The 27,421-nt window shown below is 36.9% G+C and overlaps 1 protein-coding gene across 17 annotated transcripts in view; it reads left to right on the top strand.

Moving 5' to 3' along the window:
• Rapgef6 (Rap guanine nucleotide exchange factor 6) overlaps positions 1 to 27,421 on the top strand; it is a 173,455-nt gene that overhangs the window by 66,078 nt on the left and 79,956 nt on the right. For 15 of the 17 annotated variants that reach the window (XM_051180669.1, XM_051180668.1, XM_051180665.1 and 12 more), the window contains one exon: positions 18,911 to 19,042. In XM_051180669.1, the coding sequence (XP_051036626.1) occupies positions 18,911 to 19,042 (132 nt within the window). Of the gene's footprint in view, positions 1 to 8,556; positions 8,719 to 18,910; positions 19,043 to 27,421 lie in introns of those variants that run through there. The other 2 variants (XM_051180676.1, XM_051180675.1) reach the window with 1 other exon arrangement.

Genomic DNA, 27,421 nt, shown 5'->3' with positions numbered 1-27,421 from the left:
TTGTGCACACTTTTAATCCCAGCACTTGGAAGACAGAGCCAGGAAAAATCGGCACAGGCTCACAGAGAGACTTTGTCTCCAAAAAAAAAAGTTACGAGCAATTTCCCGATAACCTGGTCCCACAGCCTTGTCAACCCCAATTAACACAAAGGGACACTGAATTAGATATAAAGCTGTTAGCCTGTTACTAGCATTTCTTATTGCCTAGCTCTGTCTTAAATATTAACCCGTTTCTATTAATCTTAAGTGTTTCTACGTGGGCTCATCTTACCAGAGAGAGGTTCTGAACCTCTTCCCTCAAGTCTCTACATCTTGAATCTCCTCTACTACATCTCCCAGAATCCTCCTTGTCTCCTAGTCCCACCTATCTTGCTTTTCTATTGGCCAATAGTGCTTTATTCATTAACCAATAAGAGAAACATGTTTACAAAATGACATCTCCCATCAAAACAAACAAAAACCCTTCTTATTTATAGTAGTTAACAAGGCCTTTGTTCAGCCCAAATGTCTTAACAGTTTAGATTGAAGTCCCTTGTTTATATGACAGCAATCTAGCTTTTCACTGGCACCACTATGTATTGATGTCCTTCCTTCCTATCAGTCTGCTCTTTCTCTGGAAAGCTGATACTGATCTTTTCTAATGATAATGTTGAGCTTTTGAGTATAACTCCAATCTTACCTTGTTTCTTGTTCTTTTTGTTCGTAGTAGTATTGTACTGTGTCCTCTGATGGAGTCTTATTTAGCTCCCAAACTCCATTCATCCACACCTTCTTTGGAAAAACCTTTAACATTTCTTCATAGACTGTTTCCCTTTGTTTTTCCATAGTACCTGACATGTTTTGATGCAGGTGCTCGTACAGTTCTGCTCCGCTGAGAAAACTGAATTACTAATGCAAGTCCTAGGGGTGGGTGTGTGGGTGTGTACATATATATGTCATAAGATTAATTACTTAGCTATTTTATTTATTTATATTTGAATATTTGTGTGTATGAATGTGTGTCACATATATGCCATGGAACCTTTTTGTGGATCAGAGGACAATCTCCACTATCAGTCCTTTCAGACATGGTCTCTTTTTCACCTCTGCATGTACCAGGACTTCTTGTTTCTTCCTTCCATGTCAGTGTAAGAGTGCTGCAATTAGAGATGCATAATGTATCTGGCTGTTCTTCTGTTCCAGGGATCAAAGCTCAGTACCTCATGCTTGCGTGACAAATACTTTACCCACTAAGCCATCTCCTCAGCCTAGTTGCTTTGTTTAAAATAGAGTATGATAGTGAACATTTTTGTGTGTGTTGAATTGAACATTGCTGGTATTACTGTGAGTTAAATTCCAAGAGTAAGCCTGAACTAATAAACATGAAGCATCTTCTTATTTATCAGTGTAAGCACTATATGTACCTTTGACCTAAAATGATTCTCTGAAATATCAGACATCATTAATGCTAAGTCATTTTTATAGAAATGTGACCAGACCAAACACAAATCTGGACATTGTTTTAAACATTTAAAAATTAGTTGGTGTTGTGTGCTTTAGTTACTTCTTCTTGGTAGTCTTGTTGCGGTGTACCACTGTGAGCATTTAATATGTACCTTGTCATTTTAACTGAATCTCAAACCATCCCCCCCCCAATAGAGGTCACCATTCATTTGTCTTTTATTAAAGGCTTTTAACTTTTTACTTTGTTGTTCTCATTTTTATGGTGTGTTTAATATTCTCAGACAGAGTAAGGTTCTGGTCGTCTTCCCGTCTGCTTTATTTTAGTCCTTACAAGTGTGGAACCATCTAGTGTTACTCAAAAGAACACAGAAAGTGAATTCTGTGGTGACATCATGGGTTATAGCTTCACATTTGGAGGGTTTCCTTTTGCTAACATTTTCTCATAAATCTTGTTTTTCTCAGTCTTGTTCTGTGATAATGTGAATGGTAGGCATGCAATGACATTCTGGAATGTCTTTTGCGTTTTAGGAACACATACTACTAACTCAACAAGCAGTTCTTTCATTTACTACTTAAATGGTGGTACCTCCCCCACCCCACACACATGTCCTACAGTGATTTAGAAAGTGTTTGAGGGAGATTCAGGCACACCTGTCTTTACAGGTATATAAGAAGTGATTATGGGGCACCTTACTACCTTTATTGTGATGCATAGAATAATGGCAAGATGCTACCATTTAACCATGGGTGTGGCTTTTAAGGTTTTTAACAGCATTATGTTTTGTGATGTAACATTCATATACCTGGATGGCCATCCACTAGCTCATTCCTGTGATAAGAAATGGAAATCTGCCTCCTACCAACTCATGAGATACTAAAGGACTTTAATTTAGATTACTGAGATAGCTTCATGGAGCCTCAGTGAGCTGTTTAAACATTTATCTAGGTTTAAGTACAAGAGTAGTAAACATACCTATTACATTAGTCTTCTGGAGAGCTAAAGTATTTAAATTATAGTGCTTGTTTAGTGTAGAAATTGTCAACTGTATCTTTGTATTTGTGGACTTCATCTTCATTATTCTTAGTTCTATTTTATACTTGTTAAATACTTAAAAGAATAAAATTTGTACAATCAATCTTCTCTTGCTTCTAAAAATCAGAAAGTTTGTGCCAGGAGCCTTGGCTGGTCTTGGCTTGTATAGGAAGCAGTGAGTAGTGATCATCCTGCTACTGAGAAATGTGAAGTCCAGCCTCTGAACATCCGCAGCTCTTCTCACCCTGCTTACAGCTCAGCAGCTCAGAGTGCTGTGTACAGGGTTTGTCATGTTTCTGGTGCTTTCTACCTTAAAAAGTTTTAAGGGTCTCTCTCTCTCTCTCTCTCTCTCTCTCTCTCTCTCTCTCTCTCTCTCTCTCTCTCTCTCTGTGTGTGTGTGTGTGTGTGTGTGCGCGCGCGTGCGTGTGTGCGTGCGTGCGTGCACTACTATCTATATCTCCTAGTAGAATCTGGTTCACTGTCCTTCTGAAAAGTAACATAGTTATTGATAGGAGCTGCTTATACCTAACTGCAGGGTTGTGAGTCCACAGATAAAAAGATTGATAAAATTGACATTGAGAGAAATACTAGTTTAAAAGCTGTTAAAAGTTTTGGTAAAATAGATGCTTCTTACAGAATTGTAACATAGAAGAATAATAAAGAAATTAAGGCATGGTCCTCAGAGTTGGCAGTAACTTTCAAAGGAATGTTTTTTTGACGTTTATATTGGATGATGCTGACTGCTTATACATTGCTGGGATATAAGATTCTAGGATACAATATAGGCTGATTGATGTTTATTCGGAGAGAAATCACTTACACCAGAAACAGATGACCACCACAGGTTCCCTGCTCCAAGGATGCCCCTGGATGCTCTCTGCTCTTACCAGGAAGTAAGAGAACATGCTGGAGTCCAGGACCTAGACCCCAGAGGTCATGTCTGTACCTAATCCCATGCCCTGATGGGCGTGGTCAGTGCAACAGGGGTGGGTGGAGTGGATATCTCACTACACTTACGTGCTGCCTTTAATTTTTTTGTCATTTAAAATTTTTCCAGATTATCATTTTAGCATTCATACTGTGCTACATGTTTGCCTCTTGTAGTTTTCCTTCCATTGACAAGTAACTTTTGTGTATAAATTTCTAAGGTTATTTCCTTTGGATTATTACAAAGAAATTAAGTTGCTGGGTTAAAAGAATGAAAATGTCTTTTCTTTGTAAATATTGATAACTCCTCAGTAGTCATATGTTAATTATTTTTATTAGTCACTGTACATGAACTTTAGTAGTGGAGGGAGGAAGACAGCCAGGCATACTGTGCCTTCTGGGGCAGTTCCTGCTTCCCTAAGGATATCTGTGTGGATGTGCCCAGGGTCCCAGAATAAGAAAGATTATTATACTTGTGACTGTTTGCATGGGGGTTGCTAAAGAAAATTCTTTGGATAATTGTTTAAAGTAACTCAGGTATTATTGCATGTTAGCAAGGATAATTTGTGCCACAATTCCAGGTAGACAAGTATAACAGCTCCTTAAATGACAGACAAATTAACATTGTTTTTTAGATTGATCTGCTCTCTGTTCACTAAGAACTGTGTGCTGTATTCAATTTTTACAGTTCTAGAAAATGTTTTATTTAAATTAGAGATGGTAATGTGATCAGTTTCAGATAAAATATTCTTAGCAGTTTAATTTTTAAATGAGATTTTATTTTCACATCAAATTTATGGTTTTTTAAAATTATTAGACAGTTTATTTTTTTAAAAGAAATGCTGTCTTAACTGTGCTCATAGAAATATATACTTGGCCGAATTCTGTGTGCAAAATACGTTCCTTCATATGTATTAAAAAATGCCTGGTGCAGCTACCTTGGGTAGGCAAAGTGGAAGCATGGTGGTGCCTTTTATTGTTCCTTCAGTTTCACTGATTCTAATTATAGAAGCTTACATCACCTTCGTTGATGATGACAGCTTTCCTCTCCCTCCTTGCTCTTTCTTCTTCAATCACTCCCTAAGGATTTACCATATTTCATAATACATATGGACTTCTCATGGTTTTGACAAAGATTTTTAAGAGCAGGCGTGCAGGCAATCAGTGAATAAATCAGTGTGCTGAAGAATACTGTTTCTTATAAAAGAGTAGACGGAAAGCTTTGATACTCTGACTTCCTTTGATACTCAACTTCCTTAGGAATGATGAGTAGATAGGATAAGCAGCTTGAAGGCAGAAATTACTAAGGAGCAACATAATTAGAGTTAACTATGTTTGTTAACTACAGATTCGTTTCTCTGAAGCATGGGAAGGAAAAAGGGTGGGACAGTGTGTGGTTACTTTACAGAAGCTGGTGTGCAGTCACTGACCATCGCAATAGCATCATTGATTTGTTTTTCAGTACTAAACTACTTCAATAGGATTTACTATGAAAAACAATATGTTTAATAGTTTATGTTTCAAATACCAAATGCTAACTTAAAATGCAGAAATGGCTGTCCATTTTATTTTGTAAAAATAACAGCTTTACTTTTGTTTCTCTCTTTGGGCATTTGGCATTGCTAGTGCTTGTATGTTTCACTGTGCAGATTAGGGTGGAGGGGTTGGATTGCATACCTAAAATTACTGCAAGTCTGGTTTTGTTTTTCATACTGCCTTGTAGGTTGTTTTGTAGGTCTCTTTTGTGTATGATAAGCTTTTCCCTGTTCTGTTTTACTGTCATCAGTAAATTAAAATAAAGAAGTAGCATGTTTATAGTGTTAACTGTTAGAACCTTATCTTTGGTGTTCTATGCAGCATAATTTCCAGTATTCCTATTTATATTTTGTTATAAATTATATATACAGATAGCCAATTTTAATAACTAGATCATTCACATATTTACAAAAAAAAACTTTTGTAATTATTGGAAACTTTGCTTGATCTCACAGTAATCAAGTGATCCTTTTAAAGCTAAAGATTGTGTCCGTGTGGCTTAGCATACTGTCATTTCCTATGCAGGGGGGAAGTGTGTTCTTCAGTGCATAGCCTGTAGTGATGATTCTAAACTGTATTAATTAGGACTCCATCCCTTGCTGCACTGATCTCACTTGATAATGAGATACTATCATGATAAGTTCTAAACTTTATGCTCATGAAAAAAATGACTGATTCACATAATCATTTATTTTCATTATTTAACAAATTACTAGCCTTGTTTCTACCAGTAATTAAAAGGTTAATCATTGTATTGTGAACAGTGGAGGGGAGTATTACTGATAATGCTTGTTCAGTTTTCATGCTGAGCATGGATTGGCTTGTTGGTTTCTTCTCCTGGTATTGTTACTCCGTGAGATTTTGCATGATAACTTCACTGTACTGGTTTCTGGAATATCCAGTAGTGTGAAATAATTGGTAGAACAAGATGATGTCATCTTCACTTATAAGCCAGCCAAACTGGGCAGGGAGGAGGAGGGAAAGAATATTTTGATCCTTTCTTGGGGTCGATGTGTAGTAGGTCTGACATATGGCGTTAATGGATAACATTTCACTCTCTAAGCAGCAGCTAAAAGATGACTGTCTCCTTGCCCAGCTTGAGGGCCTCCTTTGTGTCAAAGATATCAGCACGATTTATAAAAGGAATGGAGCCACTGCAGATTTCGCTTTTTTTGGCTGTCATTTATCCTACCATCACATACATAAACACATAGTCTGACATTATAATTAAAATATTTGTTGAGTTCTGTTAAACTATTTTTGTGTTTAGTAGTTTTTCTTTACGAAATGTATCTTTATCCAAAAATATACCCTATTTAAGAAGTGAATACTTTTCATTTGTATTTAAAATTGTATTTTTAAATTCCAATTTACAGTTTATATTTATTAAATTGGAAAAATACTCTAGCTCTTGAAATCAAATCTATGCAAATATTAAGTGATTTATCAGGAAACTAGTGCTTATTTGAATTCATCAGAACAGATTCTGCATTGATTGTGAATTTTGTGGGGAAGGGTTGGGTTTTTAAAAACATAATTCATAGGCTTTTAAACAATCAGATTTTGCCAACATGGCAATTGCTCAAAATAATAGCATTACTACATTAAATTCTAGTTGTATAAGGAATAGCATATTTCAGATTGGGGGCATTGTGTTGAGACTTTGCCCGAGGGAATTGAGAAATGAGAGGGGGGGTGGTGTGTATGGAGAAAGATAGTTATATTACTCTTCTCGCTGACTGCTAGACTCACAGTTTTGCTGCCTGGAGGTATACATGACGGTACTTTGGAAATGGGCTCTACCCTTTGGGGAGCAGCACCATTAGGAGATGAAGTGCTAGGTGGATGTATGTGCAGTAGGAGCCGTGTAGCAGAAGCATAAAGGAAAGGGTGGCGGCTCGAGGCAATGTGCTTTTTTTACTGGGGAGGGTGTAGCAAAATTTAAGTTTTAAAGAAAAAAATATGATAGCTTCCTTTTAGTGTATACTCTCATCAGAAGCAGGTTTAATTGTTTCCTTTTCTGATTCATTTTGTGTTTTGCCGGCTGTCTCTTTCTAGGAATTGCACATTGGGCTGCAATGAAGTACCATATTGTATAGATTGTTCTTCCTCAAAGGAATTGGTACACATTTGTCTATCTGGTTTATTCCCCCCTTGCAGAAGGATTGTTTTTATTTAAATGTTTACATATAAATCTTAGTGCTTGTTTTTATTTTTAATGCTAATTTAGTGTGGGCTTGAAGGTTAAACCTTCAGAACATTGATTCAGTAAATAGCAAGTTTTATGTAGAAACCCATGAATTTTGAATTTTGGTATTAAAATTACTTTGATGTGACATCTCTGAACAAGACTGCCCATGTATTTGGAATTCAGTAGTGTCTTACTACAGCAAATTATTTTCCCTTGGGAGAACAGTTCTGTGTTAAATTTAAATAATATTAGGAAAGATGTTTCTCAAATACAACTGGATATTAATGTGCAAAATTTTTAGGAATTATTAAAACTATAAAATAGAAGGGTATGTTAGCCAGTTTTTCCCCCCTTACAGAATTTAGCATGCCAGCATGTCTCATGGAAGGGGTGTGTGTGTGTGTGTGTGTGTGTGTGTGTGTGTGTGTGTGTGTGTGTGTGTGTGTGTGTGTGTGGGTATGTGTGTGGGTGTATGGGTGTGTGTGTGTGTGTGTTCAGTAAATTGCTCTTGGGCTACATCTGCAGATACAGTAGCCAATTGATCTAATGCAGTTTGTGAAGGCTTTCTGCACAGGTGATGTCATCCTTTTAGCTCTATTCTCCTCCCACTCTCTTTCCTTCTTATTAGATATTTCATCTTACTGCAGGGCATAGAATCAATAGGAGCTTCTCCTTAGGGAGCTGCTTTGAAGCAGGCAAGGACAGTAGGAATTAAGACACTAACAGACTCTTGCTTTCACAAAAGATGTAGTATTTTTTGTGCTGCATGTATTTGCATAGTATCCAGAAAGAGCAGACTTAGATCACCAGTGCTTCCTTATTGATGCCTTGGAACCAGAAGCCGTACTGCAGAGCTGTGAAAGTGCTCGGGAGAAGAGAAGGTTGCTTGCATTCTGGATATTCTCATATCTACAGGACAAACCTGTTAGAGCATTATTTTTGCCACCATTTGCTCTGTGGTTAGATGGGGGGGGGGTGTATGTGAATGTGTGTGTTGGTCGTTTTTGTGGGAAGGGTGCTGTTCTTTTCTAGCATTTAAAATCTAAAGAAGAGACTATAATCTTAAGGATACAGCATTTGCTTTGCCTCTGATGCAAAAGACTCTGTAGTGCTCGTTCTTCAGAATGAAATAAGCCAGATTACAGAGAAGACAGGTTTCACAGATTCCAGGAACACAGATTCCATGCATATTGCCTATTTGCTTTGATTGATAGATGCGGTATTAGCTTCTCTGCTGCCAGTGTGTATGTCTGTGTCGGGTGCCTGAGGATGCATGTAACTATGTGTATTGAGCCAGAAATCTAAGCATCTTTATTTGATGTTACTTGCTTGTAAAGTGACATTTAAGAATTCTTATACTTGGAACAATACTCTGCTTCTGAAAGCTTCTGATTTTTATTTGTAAAGAGGGTTGCAGCTCCCTTTATATGACAATGGTGTATGGATTGTAAAAAGAAACTTAGCAGAATTTTGACAGCGTACACATCAGTGTGGCTCTGGTTTAAAAGAGAAACTACCTCCTCCAGCCAGGGAAATGGCTTTTCTTGTTCGCTGTTATGCCAATTGTCTTCAGCCATGGGCCTCTAAAGTAAGTAATTATTTTTTATTGATATAGTTTAGTCATTAAATTTAAATTGCATTTGAATTCTAAATGAGATCTATTGTGAAATTTTTAAACTTTAAAAATAAGAACTATAAAGCAGTCTATAAAGCCTTGACTCATTGTTATTTAATTCAGGGAAAGTCTAATACAGCCTCTGAGATGGATTGAAAACTCATTTTAATAGTTTGCAGACGTAAATGTTTATCTGAGATACATACCTCAGACAGAATCATCATTTGGCTGTGATGCTTCTGAAATTACTTGTTACCATACTTAACTTGATCCATTCTTTTTGTTTTGTTTTCTTTACATTAAGTAGCTAGTGTGTTTAGACATACTATTCTAGTCATGAGCTTATATAACGTAGCTCTATAATGTGCTGCTACCTGATAACTTAGAAATGAATCATTCTATTTTATTAAACTAGGTTTTTATTCCTAAATAATAACATAGAGAAAATTATGAAGAAAATTAATTATGTAAAAACATTCAGTGTTCCAAAGTGTTTTCAAAGTAGTAATAGCTAAAACCACTTGTCATTTTAAGGCAAACATATTAGCTGTCAAAATAACAAAATGCTCAGTTGTTAAAAAATTGTCTATTACAATTCTGTTTTATTGTTGACTGTGGCTACTTACGGTGTTTGGAGCTATTTTTGTTACCTTATATGTTCAAAACAAAAGACTAAACATTTTAGAAATGCTTAAATGTTGAGTTTAAATATGTCAAGATTTCCTTTATGGTTCTCTTAGGCTCTAGTACACTGAAGGCTTTTCATAGGAAGGTCTGAAATCATGTCTTTGTTTCAAAGGTTTGCTATTGATGGAGACTAAGGGGGAAATACTTTTAACAGCACTGTGTTATACTGTTTATTTGGCCTACCTCATTGCATTTTTTCCTGAATGCTCTTTGGGAGGACATTTAAATGTACTATCCATTTGGCAAACAACTAGTTGTGGCATAAAGAGATGGAAAGGAGCCTAGGTACACAATTTATGCTTTTATCTGCACATACAAAGAGGATGGCCGCTTCAGTGCAAACGCCACCTGTGGGACCCAAGCACTGCTGACAATAACATTGGCAGTACTGAAATTTAAAGCTGTGTGTGGAAGGGAATTAGGGGAAACAGATAAAAATGAACAAAATTAAGAATGGGATATAGGATTTGTTTTTGAAGACCCTCACCCTTTTCCCAACACACACACACACACACACACACACACACACACACACACACACACACACCTTGGAGAGTACTAGTTGCCACACTTAAACAGTGGTTTATGTTAAACAATGGTTTAACAAGTGTAGAAAGAATAAAGGGGATTGTAAAGATCCAAATTTACATTTTCATTAAGTGTCTCTGATGACTTCTTTCCTATATATAAATTATAAGTATACATGTCTCCCTCATCTCTTATGTTATTAATAAGATGTAACTCTTGGGCTGAAGAGATGGCTCAGTGGTTAAAAGCACTGATTGCTCTTCCAGAGGACTCTGGTTCAATTCCCGTCACTCACATGACAGCTCACAACTGTAACTCCAGTTCCTGTGAACCCTAACATCCATGGCAAAAACCAATACACATAAAATAATTTTTTAATTAAAAAAATTAACTCTTTGTTAAACACATTTGGCTAGATAATAATAATTCTCATACTCGCCATATTTGGACTTTCTAATTTGTTTTTCTTTTTAACTTTTACTAAATAGTTCTATTTTATTATTTAGTTGTGTATGAAATAACCCCAGTTTCCTTTCTCTTTAGTTTTTGGAGAAGTAAATACATGACTTTTGGTTTCTACTGTTGCTATGAGAAGTTTGAACTTTAGTGTACTTTTTGTAGTTGTGTATTTGTTTAAGTTTTTATCCATGAAATTTTATCAAGCATCAGAATCTGAGGACTCTTCCAAGCCAGAGTGTCTTGTTTGTCTTTATTTGTAAGAAAGCAACAGCAACAAGAGGTCACAGTTTTATTTTTTGACATATGACCTCACTGTATAGCTCTGCTTGGTCTTGAGCTAGCTTTGTAGACCAAAGAGATCTGCCTGCCTCTGCTTCCCAAGTGCTGAGCTTAAAGGCACATACACTATACCTAGTGGAAATTGTTCTTATCAAAAGTACAACTCCTTCATTTTCTCTCACTCTTTTCTGCCAATAATTTCTGTAAGTATTTATTTCAGCTTGAATTTTCAAACTTACTAACTCATTGTAATCAGTGGTAGGCAGGTCTTAAATTTTTAGTTTGTAACCATTTGTATTACTTGTTCTTAATGCCTCATAACTGATGTTTTTTCATAATTAGCTGTTTTAGCAGTGGTTTTTATTTCATAGAAGGGATTTTTTTTTTTTCTTTTTTTTTTTTTTTTGGTCCCCATATAGATTCTCATCTTTGGCTCATTGGTTTCCAGGCTTTACTCAGGAGATTTTTAGCTGGGTGCTCCTTTCATGATTGAATAGGGTTGCTTGATTGAGGTGGCCTCTGTCTGTATTGGAGAAGCAATTGTGCTTTGGCTTCTGTTTTCCTTCTTTTAGTTGTTCTACAGCTGGGAGCCAATGAAAAAAAATTAATAACTATATCAGTCATGCCTGATCTTTACCTTATTTCACTTCTCTACAATATTTGGGTCATTATATAGTGGACAGTATAATGTCCCATTTTTATACTGATTTCCTCTTCCATTAATAAGCATTAACCAGCAAAGATTGATAAAAATCTCCATGGTTTAAAAAATACTTAAATGAGATAGAATGTGTCTTCAAGATGTCTTGACAGCATTTAAATTTCACTTTTTAAAAAATTGAGTACAAATTGAATTTAATGTGCCTCAGAACTTGTGCTACAATCTCTACCATCTACACCAAAGACCACTAAGATACTGGGATAAGGGTAAGGCTTCTGTTGAAGGCTGTTTTTTAGAATCTATTTTTAGCACACTCTCTCTCTGTCTCTCCCCTACCCCCCCCCCATTGTCATCTGACAATTTTCTTTGTAACTTTAGCCTGTATTGAAGGGCCCTTGTAATCTTGGTGACTTAATTTTAATAATTTTAATTTGACAACACCTCTACCTTCTAATTAGGCCTTGCATTGGACTTATCTCTATGACTTTCTTTTCATATTGAATGTTTCTAGAGTAGTTCTTAAGAACCAAAAATCTCTTACACTTTCTTAAAAATCTTCAGGGGTTTTCTTTAAAGCAGGAGTTGTAAGCACTCAGGAATGCTGTCTGGGATGTGGGGTATGACTTAGTGGGAGAAGGTTGTAACTAGCATGCATAAAGCCTGGGGTCCCATCTCCAGCACTGCCAAAAAATAAAAAAGAGGAGGGAGAAGATGATCTTACTGTCCTTTTTTGTACCCTTGCCTGAGCTGTGCCTCTTATTTCTCAGTGCATCAAGTCTCTGAATTCAGTGCCATTTAACATAAATATGGTGTAAAATTAGGTTCTATTAATTTTAATCATTATGTATAATATATAAGGTGTATATTATATAGTCTATCTAAAGTACCATTTCATCATGTAATAATTAGTAATGAAATATTTTACCCTTTTTGTCATGTACTGTAAATTCAGTATTATTTTACCCTTAGAACACATCACAATCTGGCACAACCACATACCAGGTGTGTAACCTAATTTAGTATTTTGCATAATACATTTCTAGGTCTTTGTTATTGTTGTTTAACATGTTTAGTTTTGTTTATCATGATTTACCTCAAACATCACTCTCTAAATTACATTCTTGTTATTCTAATATTTTAATGATTTTTTCATCCCCTACACTCCAAGACTTTACTTGAGTTTTGATTATGGCCAGCATTGGATATACAATAGAATCCTTTATTTGCAAATGGGAAGTTAGACAGCTAGGCATACTAGCATTAATTAGTATCAAGCTCTAAAATGTGTTCCTGAAAGCAGTGTGTGGGAACTTAACAATTTTGGAACATAGAAAAATGGCTTCTGAAAAAGTGTGTCTATAATCCAGTAGTTGATACCTTGAAAAGGAAGCTTTAATAATGCAGCTTGGATTTAAAGTAAATTTTTGAAGAACTGCTATCCTTTAATGGTGTACACAAATTTTAAACCTGTTTAGAATTAGTATTGTTTCATACCTTTCAAATGTCTTTCTCAAATCAAACAGTGCTTGGATGTGGGTTGTAAGGAACCAGATATTTCAGATGGCAAACTTTTTAGGTATTTCCCTGTTATAAATTCTTGATTGTGGCAAATTATTCTTGAAGTCGGACATAGAACTATCTTGCAGTATTTCTGCCTGTGTTTACGCTGATTCAAATTGTGTGCCTCCCTATCTGCTGAGCTGCATGTGTTCTTCATGGCTGTGTGTTGATTAGCACTAGTTGCTTTATAAAAGTATTTCAAACGTGGAATTGTTGACCATGTGGGAATATCCCAAAAAATATTTCTTACCCTGGTAAGATATACCAATAAGAGTTTTAGGGAAAATAAATTTGAAGAATTATGTGTAAAGTAGATTTCTGTATTCTGTTTATGCTATAAAGAGCTAGGGGATATAAAGAATATTTTTTTCAATTTGTTCATCCACAGAACCCTTTGTTTAATTTTCACTTGTATCTCTTAGAATTGTATCTCTTAGAATAGTATACAGCTTTTGAGAGTCATTTGCTCAGAAAGCCACAAAGACTTGAGCAGCATCACGTGCTGAGAACCACATGCAGTCAGTCATTTATTCTACAGGTATTTAATGAATAGATGCTGTGTACAGGGTAGACACCACTATACCAAGCTTTTATTTGATTGGGAAAGGGGAGAATATTGTAAAATACCAAGAGCCAAAAGTTCTGCATTCTAAAGAACGAAGTAAAAATACAGAAATATTTTACTTCCTCTAAATTTCTCAGCTTCTTATACAAGCTTCATCCTAGTTATTTTGTTTGCTGGACTGATGACGCAAAATAAAGGTTTATTTTTCCGGTTGCTGGCAAGATGAGCCATTTGTTCTAGCCATTTCTTCTGCTATCTTAACCTAAGTGACCCCGTGTTTAGATATTTGGTAGGGCGAAAAGACAAAAGAGTCTAGATACCTGAGCCTTTGTGCAGTTTCCCTCAAAAAGTTGTCTGCGCCTGTGGATTCCTTAAGTCTTCAGAATTTATTCAATCACCAGCTGGCTTTATACTTCTTTATTGTTTGTATTGTACTTTATTGTATTGTATTCCCCATGTGAAACTTTGACAGTAATCTTTATAAACACATGATCTCAGAATATCACACAAGTCCAGAGATTTAAAAAAAAAAAATACATGAAGGAATCTGACAAACAACATTTTGCAGAGCTTAATGGGTTAGAAGGATAATGGAATAAATAAATCGAGTTGTCTGCAGAAAGATCATGAAGGAAAGGAATAAAAGTTTTCAATTTTGATTCTTGTATCTACCTCATGTGGTCCTGTGCTCTGATCTGGAAATCTATGTAAAGGCATATAGAATGCATTTGTTACTATTCACAAATGAGCTGCCTAAGAAACATGCAAGTGTTAGCTGCAGCTACTGTCTCATAATAGCTGTTTTCTTTTATATAGGTTCAGGAAATTCCTGTGTAAAGTCTTAGCGTCACCATATCTGTCTTCATCTTTGTGTCACCACTTTTGATCCTAACATAAAATGCAGCCTAGTAAGAGCTAAAATCAAATAGACTCAAGTGTGAATTCTGGCCCACTACATACTTGAATACAAGACTTAAGCACACTGTTCAGTTGTACTGCCTCAGACCCTCATCAGTAAAGTAGGAAGGATAAAAATAACTGCTTTTTAGAGACTGATAGGGGTTAGGATTTCTCAATACACTGTATTTCTAGGCCCAGTCTACAGCCTTGTTTGGCTTTTGTTGATTACATTGTCAAAAGTGACACCTTGCTCTGTCTGTCTTTGTAGGAATCTTGTATACGTGGTATATAGTGGATGGGTGCAGGTTGTGAGAGGTGCCTCTCACTGAACCCTAGCTGGCTATTTTGGGTAGGTGGCTGACTAACCAGTTAGCTCTTAGGACATGCCTGTCCCTGCCTCCCTGAAGGCAGAGGTTACAACTGCTGATCCTCCTGTCTCTACCTCCTGAGTGCTAGGATGACAGGTGTGTGCCACTACACGCATCTAAAAATCACTTTAATCTCATCCTCACATGTAGTATTTATTTCATTCAGATTTTTTTATTTTATTTAGACATAATCTTATTTTACATATCAATTCCAGTTCCCTCTCCCTCCTATCTTCCCATGCCCCAGGGAGGATGAGGCCTTCCATGAGGGGTCATCAAAGTCTGTCACATCATTTGGGAGAGGGCCTAGGCCTAGGCACTCCTCCATATATCTGGGCTGAGAGAGTATTCCTCCATGGGGAATGGGCTCCCAAAGTCCATTTGTGCACTAGGGATGAATACTAGTTCCACTGCCAGAGGTCCCAGAGACTGCCCAGGCCTGCTAACTGACACATTCAGAAGGCTTGGTTCAGTCCAATGCTGGTTCCCAAGCTTTATGACTGGGGTCTGTGTGCTCTCACTTGGTCAGGTCAGCTGTTTCTGTGGGTTTCTCCAGCATGGTCTTGACTCCTTTGCTCATCACTCCTCCCTCTCTCCAGCTGGATCCCAGGCATACAGCTTAGTGCTTAGCTGTGAATCATTGCTTCTGCTTCCATCAGCTACTGGATGAAGGCTCTTGGATGGCATTTAAGGTAGCCTCTCCACTATTGCTTAGATTTTTAGTTGGGATCATCCTTGTGGATCTCTGGACATTTCCCTAGAGCCACATTTCTCTTTAAACCTATAGTGGCTCCCTCTATTAAGGTATCTCTTTTCTTGCTCTCTTCTATTCTTCCCCTGACTCAGTCTTCCTGATCTCTCATGTTCTCCTCCCCCCTCCTCTTCTCCACTTCTCTTTTTCCTACCCTCCCCCATGCTCCTAATTTGCTCAGAAGATCTTGTCCCTTTCCCGTTCTCCAGGGACCATGTATATCTCTCTTAGGGTCCTCCTTGTTTCCTAGCTTCTCTGGAAGCATGGATTGTAGGCTGGTGATCCTTAACTCTGTGTCTAAAATTCATATATGAGTAAGTACATACCATGTTTGTCTTTTTGTGACTGGGTTACCCCACTCAGGATGGTTTCTTCCAGTTCCTGCGAATTTCAAGATTCCGTTATTTTATTTTTCTGTTTAGTAGTTCTCCATTGTGTAAATGTGCCACATCTTCTTTCTCCATTCTTCACTTGAGGAGCATCTATGTTGCTTCCAGGATCTGGCTATTACAAATAATGCTGCTATGAACATAGTTGAACAGATGTCCTTGTATGAACGTGTGTCTTTTGGGTATATGCCCAAGAGTGGAATTGCTGGGTCTTGAGGCAGACTGATTCCCATTTTCCTGAGAAACCGCCAAACTGATTTTCAAAGTGGCCACACTAGTTTGCACTCCCGCCAGCAATGGAGGAGTGTTCCTTTTCTCCACATCCTCTCCAGCATAAACTGTCATTGGTGTGTTTTATTTAGCTCATGTACCAATTCAGTCAATGGTACCTCCCACTTTCTCTTCTAAGAGGTTCAGTGTGACTGTATTTATGTTGAGGTCTTTGATCCATTTGGACTTAAGTTTTGTGCATGGTGATAGATAAGGATCTATCTTCAATCTTTTACATGCCAGCATCCAGTTATGCCAGTACCATTTGTTGAAGGTGCTTTCTTTTTTCCACTGTATAAGTTAAGCTTGTTTGTCAAAAATAAGGTCTTCATAGGTGTATGGATATCAGGGTTTTCAATTTGATAACATTGGTCTACTTATCTGGTTTTATGCCAATACCAAGCTGTTTTCATTTCTATAGCTCTATAGTAGGACTTGAAGTCAGGGATGGTGATGCCCCTGGAAGGTCCTTTATTTTCTTGTTTCTAATGTGATATTATTGGTTTTTGAATTGTTGAGAGATTACTTTATTATTATTCAGTACTTGATTATTTCTGCCTTTGCACATAATAACTGAATGTTCTCAGATGATTTTAGTGTTAAGTTTTATTCAGCCTTACTCTTACAAACATTTTATATCTGCCCTAAAGAATGCATATTCTATAGGTTTGAGTTATGGTCTGTGTATACGCACTATAGGTGACATTTCTTAACTATGTTCATGTCTTTATGTTTTAGTTGTAGAGAGTACTATACTAATATTTCACAGCATGAGTGTGACTTTATCTCCCACTGTTATTTTTACTTTACATTTTTTTAAGTTTTTAATTAAAAAATAACTGTGATGATGAGTTGACAAGTGTGTATACTATGAAATAATCAAATCAGGGCTAGTTAGCCTGCCCGTCGTATAAAATACTTCTTTCTTCTTGGTTAGAACATTTAAAATCTACTCTTAGAGTTTGGCAATCTATAATACATTTTTTACAATGTTTGTTACTTATGCTGTGTAATATGTGAGTAAATTCATTCTCCTTACATAAAACTTTGTACAGTTCCACTACTCCCCACCATTTTATTCTTTGCTTCTTTGAGTTTTAACATTTTGGTTCCACATAGCATTTAGATAGTTATATCATACAATATTTTTCATTTCTGTTTCTTGTTCATTTTTCCTTGCATGTTTTGATACTATGTTGTGTGTGCTTTTTTTTTTCCTTAAATAATGTCATTTTTCTGAATTACTTAACTCATCAGTAGTAGTTCATGGTATAATTGGTATCTGAAATTTCTATAGTCTGTATTCTTAAAATAGCTGTAAAATATATTAAGTGTGAACAACAAGGGAACGTATTTCTAATATTAGGTTACTTAGTGATGGTGAGTAGAAGATTGAAGAGAAATTATATGGAAGGGTCATAAATCTCTTACTTAGAACATTGGCTTCTTTGGAGCATAGTGAATTATTTCTTGTCTTAACTTCCATAGCGCTGCTTATGAGATACCTGTTTCATTTCATGGTATGAAATGCACAGTGCAGTCTGCATCCTTGATAACAGTAGTCGTGTATTAAAGGTCAAGTGGTAGTTATTTCCTATTTATTTTTATTTTTAAATTACAGCTTGTTGATTTGTGTGTGCACATGGACATACCATGGCAAGTATGTAAAGATGAGAGGAGATTTTTGTGGAGTTGGTTCTGTCTACTTTGTGTGAGACCAGGGAGCCATCTCAGGCTATGGTACTTGAAGAGACAAGCACCTTTAATCACTAAGCCATCTTGCTGGCCCCATGTACTTCCTGTTCTTCCTTTGTCTCTGCACTTAGCACAGAAATGTGTTTTGTATATGGTATTCTGCATGCATGTATGATGCCTGCACCGCCAGAAGAGGGCACCAGATTTCATTACAGATGGTTGTGAGCCATTATGTAGTTGCTGGGAATTGAACTCAGAACCTCTGCAAGAACAAACAGTGCTCTTAACTGTTGAGTCATCTCTCCAGCCCACCAAAAAAATTTTCAGGAGCTAACTACATCATATTACAATGCTAAGAACAAAGGTTATGAAAATTTTTAAATCTTGTATACAGTAATTTTGTAAACCTTGTCTTACAGCCTACAAGTGTTCTTCTGTAATCTCAAACACTACTACTACTTCTATTCAGGCATGCTACCAGTGTGTCTGTCTGTGTTTGTGGTGTGTGTGTTTTCTGCTCTTGACATTGTTTTGGTTTTTGTTTTTAAACTTTTTGTTTTATTTGTTTGGATGTTTTGTCATATATGTGTAGTGCTCATGGAGGACAGAAGAAGATTTTGAATATCCTGGTACTGGAGTAACAGCCAGTTGTGAACTGCTATGTGGGTGCTGGGAATCAAACGCAAGTCCCAGGGAAGACCTCTTAACCACTGAGCTATCTCTCCAGCCTGAAGCTGATACTTTTATTTGGGTGACCAAAAGGCTTGAATATCTCTTGAAGTATAGTTAGTAATGGTAGTCTCTTTGGAAATCTCTTCATTGGTCTTGCCTCTATTAAAATTGCCCAATAGTTTTCAAAAATGTGTTTGGTTCTTACTATTTCCATTTTTATTATTATTTTTTTAATTAAGAATGAAAGGCTTTGGTTCAGAAGAATTTCTATTCATGGGTTCTGAAGAGTGTATATAAAACTGCTGTAAAGCTTCATTGTGTCAAGAACTCTAATAGGTAAAGCTTGGCATTCAGAATAACTCAGGTTCCTTTTTCCTTCAGCTTCCAGCTGATCTTACCAAGATGCACCTCACAGACAACCCTCATCCACAGGTGACTCATGTGTCTTCTAGTCAGTCTGGCTGTAGCATTGCCAGTGACTCTGGGAGCAGCAGTTTATCCGATATCTACCAGGTAATACCTTAGTCTGGGTGCTGTGCATACAGACTATTTTACCCTGCAAAATACCCTCTGCTTCTCCTCTTGATCTGTGGTTCTCAACCTGTGTGTTGTGTCCCTTTTGGAGTTTCTAATGACTTCTCTCACAGGGTTACCTAAAAGCATAAGAAAACACAGATAATTTACATTCCAGTTCATAACAGGAGCAAAAATACAGTTATGAAGAAAATAATTTTATGGTTGGGGTCAGTGCAATATGAGGAACTGTATTAAAGGGTCCCAGCATTAGGAAGATGGAGAACCACAGCTCTAGATGATCATGTATATTTTCATTCAAGTGAAATTCAAGTATAGGGTTTTCAGCAGTATATGCTTTATATACTGTCTCAGATTCATCAGTCTGATTAAAGAGACAGTCTCTCTTTTGGGAGGATTAATACAATCCAATAGTATATGACGATAGGCTTTTCTTTCTTTTATCCAGTTGAATCCATAGGATATAGAATGCATATGATACAGAAGAGAAAGGTCTGTGTGTTTTTGTGAAACAGAATTTCCCCGCAACTCAGGCTAGCCTGAAACTTCAGACTTCCTATGTCAGCCTCCTGAGAGTTGGGATTACAGGCATTATGCCTAGGTTTAAAGAAGGTTTTTGAAACCATGGCTTACACTTGTGGAAGGACTGATTTTTATTACAATCATAGAAGTAAAATTTATGAAGAAAAATAAGGGTTGTTTTTACATCATCGAACTTCTATTCTGTGTAACATGAATAAAATAGTTAAATAAGGGATGTAATTTTGGACTTACTAATTTTTAAAACTGAACAGAAAAAAATCTAAACTAAATGAGATACACACACACACACACACACACACACACACACACACACACCAGTGATTCTTGAAATAAAAAGAGGGTTCTGGAAAGAATTACAGACTGAGAGAATCTACAAACAATCCCACTGAATTAAATTAAAATTTGGTTTGGGCCAGTGCTGATTTGTTAAGTCCTTATGGTGGGCTATGATGTTATCTTTAGTGTCAGATATCCAAAACAGTTTCCTAGGTTTAAGACCTTATAGCCTGAAGCCTAGTGATGATGGTAAATAACTAGAGATTTGGTATTGATGGTTGTTTTAGTCAAGAATTGAGATATGTTTTGTTTCTGGGCTGCCAAGTGGATATTTAGTGTGAGTCAATTATTTAAGATTTTCAGTAGTCATCTCAAAGGAAGCATAAAACTAACTTTAGTGATATATTTTTTAGTGTATTTCTAAATGTTATTTTGACATTTAAACAATATTTTAATGTTGTAAATGAGTTTCTTTGTACTCTTTTTTCATGCTTAGACTAAATTTAAACAGCCCATCTCAGTTCTGACTGTTCATACTTCAGTGCCCCAATAGCTATATTTATATATAGTAGCTACCATGTAATAAAAAACAAAAGTATAGCCTTGTTTGTTTTTTGTTTTTTTCCTGAAGAAACTATTTAACATTGAGTTTCTACTGAGTTTTCCAGATGCCCTGACCTGTGGGGCAGTCAAAGACAAACTAGGAAGCACCTATGGAAAATTGAAGGACAAGGGATACAAAAAGGATGGCAGCAAGACAGTATTCTGATCAAGCTGCCAAATTTTATTTTCTTAGGGGAGGCTTATATAGGGCCATAGGCAGGATGTGAGTAGGGGTTTGCAAGTGGGCAGGATGAAAGGGTCACTAGAAGGAATGCCCTGAACTAATCTTTTAACTGGCTGTAAAACTGTAGCAGGAGGAATATCCTGAGCTATTCTTTAATTGGCTGTAAAACTGCAACAGGAAGACTATCTGAGGTATTCTTTAACTGGTTATAAAACCGCAAGCCTGTATCTAGGAATGCTCTGCTGAACATTCTGCTTATTTCTTAAGAGGCAGTAATTTTCTATCTCAGATGCTTGAGGTAGTGAGGATGGTGATGATCCCCAACACCCAGATTCAAGTATCTTAAGAAAAATAGCTTCTTTCTATAAAGGGGAATTTGTAGGCAGATAGAAAATTGAAGGCAAATTAAAAATTTGCAACTTTAGGGTAATGTACAGCTTTCTTGACAAAAAGGTACTGTGACCATCTCCAGCTTCCTGTTTGCCCTTTTATAGTATTTATAAAGTAGGTGTTTATTCTTTCTATTCTGCAGAAATACTATAAGGAATCTAAAAGAAAATCAAAATAATACATCACTCTTAGCTACTTAAGTTTCTTTAGTAATTGTTGGGGTTAGTACATTCTGCTTCTCAAAAGGATGTACATTGTAGAAGAACTGTAGGTGTTGCCTTTCTGCTTCTGTGCCATTTCAACAAAGGAATCCTGAGGAAGATTGACTCTAAAACAGTTAAATATATTGTAGCTGTAGGTTTGTCTCAAAATAATTGGAAATTTATCTCTTGCTAAGAGAGACAGTAATCAGGGTAGGTCCCCGATCCTGCTGGGGTATTCCATTTCTAAGATATAAATGATTGCCTTTTTGAGGCAAGAAGCAAAGCCCTGTAATAGAAAGAATGAAGGGTAGTGAACACATTTTTATTAAGTCAGTGCTTTGCTGTGTACTGGAGGGTATGCTGTGTGTACAGCTGGTATCTCTCCAAAGATGCTAGAAAAGGGTCTAAGATACCACATGATAGTAGCTTCTTCAGGTTGCCAACCTACTAGTGTTAGTTAGAAGGAAGTCTTGTATTGTAGGATAATGTCCCTCTGTTTAGCTACCCTGCTTGCAGCCTTCATGCATTTTCTTCATTAATAACAGTCTGCAGTTTGTATTACTTTTTTACTATTAGAATATAAGTAAATGTCTTACCAGTTATCCTGCATATTGCAGAGTATTGAAGAACATACTTAATAACCAGAAACTTGAACATTAATTTTTAGTCTTTCTTAGTTACTGAGTTCAGTACCATGCCATCAGCTTCCTATATCATTATTTATTTGTGCATGTTTCATGGTAATTAATGCATTGTTTACATATAACAAAATTTACCCTCTTTTAATATGGGAAATTGAAAGCATTTTAGGGTCTGATAGCATTTTAGGCTTGTTTGTAGTCAGTTCCTCTCCTGATTCCTTTCTGTGTGAATAACTAGTCTGTTCTACCCATACTGGCTTGCATTTCCAAACGTTGTCTTTAATAGAATCTATATAACTAAAAAAAAAAGGAGTGTGCATTTATAAATTACCCAATAAGACAAGTTAAATTTTAGTGAATTTAGAGAATGAACAAGTAAAAAGATAACAGGCATTGAAATTCTGGAAACAAACAGGACTCAACCATTTAAAGAAGAAAGTTGTAGTAGTATTAAACCCAGAATGCTGAAGTATAAGATAAGAATATTTTAAGAGTAGTCACTTAATGTAGAAGTTCTCAGACCCTTACTTAGCTAACTTTTAAGGCAATTGCCTAAAAATAGAACCATATTGCCTTGACAAAAGCAACTTAAAGGAAAGGGTATGTTTACTTACAAGTTCAGGTTTACAGCAGCCCATCATTGTAGGAAAGCAACTAGTCAGATGTCATCTACATCCAGGAGCAAAGAACACTGAATTAATGGGTGCATGCTCGTGCTCAGCTTTCTTTTTTCTACTTTCAGACAGTCAAAATGCCCTGGTCAGGTCTCCTCATTCTGCAGAATCAAGATAGTCCTCCAAGACATGCCCACAGGCTAGCCTGATCTAGACAGTCCCTCACTGAAACTCCCTTCCAAGTGATTCTAGATTATCTCACTGAAACTCCCAGGTGATTCTAGATTATATCAAGTTGACAAACTTCCATCACACACCATAAAAACAAAGCAGAATAAGCCAACAGAGATAAAAATAGAAGGGAATCCTTGTATTTTATGTCTTAAATAGAATAAACTTAAATGACAGTTTTTAAATGTGTGATAAAATGACTAAAGGAAATAATCTGAAAGAAACTAGAACAGAATTAAAAATAGAATGGTAAAGTAGACCTCAAAAATGTAAGATTTCTAGACCTGCAATTTTAATGAGAAACCATGTATAGAATAAGAAAAATCATGTGCATATTTCTAATAGAGCCTAGGGAATAAACTGGTAAGAAAGGTTAAATGTTAATACTGGACCTGAGACTACCTTTAGAGGAATCCTTGCTAAATCTATGAATATACCTTTTAGTCAGACATGAATATTGCCAATAACTGAGCCAAGAACAGTTAAATTTTATGGTTATAAATATTTCAGCATTTGAAATATTTAAGTGTGAACACTTAGCATTTAACTGTACAAGCAAAGTCTTAGGGAAATGATGCAAGTATCTTTGAAGAATTGGAAGAGGTAAGAAAACTATAGTGGTTATGAGGAAATTGTTTATTCCTTTTCATATAGCCAAATTTGAGGCTATACTCTTAGGCACTACCTTCTTTGGAATTTTTATTTTGGTTTAAAAACAAAAGAACCACAGGGTGGCAGTGGCACACACCTTTAATTCCAGTACTGGGGAGGCAAAGGCAGGAGGATCTCTATGAGTTTGAGGCCAGCCTGGTCTACAGAGTGAGTTCTAGGACAGCCAGAGCTGTTACACAGAGAAACCCTGTCTCGAAAAACCAAAAAGAAAAAGAAAAAAGGGCTAAACAAAAACAAACAAACAAACAAAAAAAAAGAACCTACCCTCAAAGAAACTAAATCTTTTACCACAGTCTAAAATGAAGATTGCATTTAAAAGTTTCAGTGTGAATGTTTTTATCATATTAGCTTAAAATTTAGATCAACGTATACATTAAGATGCTAGCATGTTCTTAGGTAAAATTTCTGTGTTTCTTCCAAGAATGTTCAAAAGAATATAGAGTGCTTCTTTCCAAATTCTTTTTTCTATTAACTTTATTCTTATCTTACAGCTGAACAATTGTAAAGTACTAACTTGTAAACAAAAACGTGTCTTTTTTAAAAAAAATGAATAGTTTTATTTTTATGAATCTGTGCACTTGAGTGGCATGCTCTTGGGAACTAGAAAAGGGAGGGTATCAGGTCTCCTTGATCTGGAGTTGCAGATTGTTCTGAGCCACTTTAGTACTGGAAACCAAATTCAGGTCCTCTGGAAAAGCAATACATGCTCTTAACTGCAGTGCCATCTTTCCAATTATTTGCATTTCTTAATTTCCTTGTAAGTAGCCCAAGGCTCAGACCTGTTCATCCTTAATTTTCATCTCTAGTGCCCATCTTGCCAGGCTTGGGTACCATATCCACTAGTGCTGCTTTTCTTTTCTTTTTTTCTCCAATTAGCTTTATTCTGCTAAATGTTCTCAGCCACCTGTCTTTAACATTTCTATTAAGAATATCATATGTTGTGTAGGGGTGTAACTCAGTGGTAGGTGTTACTTAAAAATACAGATTTGCAGAAAAGAGCTGGCACAAAATTACCCTTCAGAAGTGGGCTTTATCAGGAGAGAGTGCCTCATGACCATGGAGAGTGTCACTTCAGGCCGTAAAAAGACCATTAGAGACATAGCCTGTGAGGAGGAGGCCTTCCCTTCAGATCTTGAGGGAAGCTGTAATGGAAGCTATAACTACCATGTTGTATAGCATGACTTCCTGAAAGTGAGAGTGTGAGAGAGACCTTTCACTTCGAATTTCGGGGTGGGGGGAGATGGACAGAGGATGGTGTTCCTGATTCTTTCAGATTCTTGTATCAACAGGGTAGACAAGCTTCATGCTATGGACTTGGAGGCAGGTACTAAGTAGGACCATAAATTTAGCTTGTCACACAGTGTGCTTTCTTACCAGCTCTGACTGAGCTGCTGTGAGCTGTGGCCTGATTCCTGGAAGAGAAAGGCAGCTAGAGGATTTGTGTTGTTACAGTAGAGTACTTGCCTCACATTTACAAAGTCCTAGGATTTAATCCTTAGTATTAAGAAAAATACAGATTGGGCTGGAAGGATATCTTAGCCGTTAAAGGCTAGGCTCACAACCATAAATAAAAGTACAGATTAAAAAATACCATCTGTATCTTTGTCAAAGGCTCAGTTACTCTCCCCTACACACACACACACACACATACACACACACACACACACACACACACACAGCCATTTAATTTAAACTCCTACTTGAAACATTGCAAGAATGTGCTAGCTTTAAAAGTTCTCTGTTAATGAAATTTCAGTGCCTTACCCTTAACAACTTTGCACTGCTACAAGCCTTTCACTCCTGGTACCATCTTGTTCTGTATTCTGTTATTCCTCCGCTACACTCCAGAGGCTTCTTCATGACAGGACACATGCCAGTCCTTCAAACTGCTTAGCTTTTCTTAGTTGTGTTTTTTCCACTGTGCTTTTTAACAGTATCTTGCAAGCTTGGTGTTTTGGATCATCCAAATAAAACTAGGCAGATGAAAGTTTATGTTTTACTGTTCTTGTTTCTCTTGCCTGAGTCAAGCAGTTTGGACACTAAGAAAAATTCAGAAAAATAAATTGAATTATATTTGAAAGTAAGTACCAGTATTGGTTGCAAGGAAAATGGAAAAGATCTCTGATGATTAAAATGTCCTTCTGTAAGACAGAGGAGAGCGTATGGATGGGGCCATGCTGGTCTGCAGAACTGTGGAAGATTTTGTTTTACAGAATTCTTATCTGACCAAAAGGACAAAAAGGAGCTTAAAAACTCAATGTTCCCTGAAAAGGGTTAAATGGAACCTGGACTTGATAAATGCTGAAAGGAAAAGCATTGAAAGTATGAGGTTCTGGCTTAACACTTAAACCTCAGTTTGAAATGTGGTTTTCTTAAGTTTGTATAACATTTTCATTACAGTCTATGGTACCTCTTACTCTAGCTTTATGGTAATCTAGCTGCAAATAGGAAAGGGATATTTGTTGGTGGTTTATTTGGTGACTGCCAACTCATCACAAAATCAACTCATACTCTTACCAAATGATAAGTACAAAAAGTACATGTGACAGGAAAAGAAAGTCAAAAGAAGTTTTATACTTGTCCTACCAGACCCCTACTATGTTTTCCTCTGTGCTTAATCCATTTAGAGGATCTGCTGCCTAGGGCTTGATTTGCTAACTATCCTACAAAAATGATTGCACATTCTTCTACCATCTCTTGATACTATCATAATAATTGTAGTCTCCATGATTCTGTTTTGTTGCCTATTGCCTATCTTTTCTGTTTGAATCTTAGTATTTACTCTTTTTACCACACCATTCTGCCACACACCCCTCTTCCCCACAGTCTTACCCTGCCTGGTCTAGAACTCGTGGATTGAGTGTTACAGGGATTGAGTGTTATTGGGAAGCCAGACTACCTAGAGACACAATAAAAAGGTGTCCTGGCTCATCTGGAAGCCAGGCTACCTGAAGTTGGGCTGCTCCTTACAGCTAAGCTCTGCTCTGTTCCCCTAAGGGAACATCCTAGAAGAATTAATATCTTCCTCAACTCTTGTTCAGCTACAGTCTGCTAAAGGGGAAGCCACTGCAGAAATGAAACAATCTCCTCTGGCTCCCCGGAAAAGTTGTTACTTTTCTGCTACAGACTTGCTCAGCCCCCTAAAGAAATGGCCCTAGTGGGCTGAACAGGCAGCTGCATTTATAGAGCTTCTTGGAAGCAGATTTTCTCAAGGAGCTATTTTTCTGCTCAGTGTTTAGTTTTCCTGCTTAGGAATTGGGTAGTTTAGTGTGGGTCAGCGGGTAGAGATGGCTCTGTCTTTCATTGGTCCTTTTCAGCCTTTTGGCTCTAATTTTAGGGCCAGGGCAAATTTCTTTCACTGGCTCTTATTCTAGGGACAAGGTGTGTTAATTTGGTACTAGTTTCAAAGTGAGGGTGTTTTTCTTTGGTTCTGGGCTCAGGGATTAAGTGTTCTTTTCACTCACTCAGGTTTCAAATCCTGGGTATTTCTTTCACTGGCCCTGGTTCAGAATCAAGGTTCTCAGGGATTGGTTAGTTTCCTGCTTAGGGTGTTCTGTGTTTCAGTTGGTCAGGGGCAGAGTTGGCTCTTCTGTCAGTTGGTCAAAGTGGGCTGGTCCATTTGGGCTGGCCCGTTTGCCCTGCAATCAGTCTTTCATATGTTGGGATTGTAGGCCTGAACAACCACATCACAGTTAAATTTATTCATCTGTTCATTTTATAGTTTATGCTTCCTTAATGAGAGTCCTTATTTTTGCTTTACAAGTGCATGGTAGTTGCAGAATAGTATTTCTTCTCTGTAAAGAAGTATAGTCTATTCAAGCTGGTATAATAAAATGCCATGCACTGGGTAGCTCACTGGAAGCTGAAATTCCAGATTAAGGTGCTGACAGATTTGGTACCCTGTGAAAGACCTCTTTTCTAATCTGTAGATGACATCATCTAGCTATATCTTCGTGCAGAAGAGAGGTTGGGTGAACTCCCTCTGGTCTTTTATTAGGGTA

The sequence above is a fragment of the Phodopus roborovskii genome, unplaced genomic scaffold, assembly GCF_943737965.1.
Source record: "Phodopus roborovskii unplaced genomic scaffold, PHOROB, whole genome shotgun sequence".
Lineage (NCBI taxonomy): Eukaryota > Metazoa > Chordata > Mammalia > Rodentia > Cricetidae > Phodopus > Phodopus roborovskii.
Note: the sequence above shows the minus strand (reverse complement) of the source record. Positions and strands in the feature narration are given on the sequence as shown.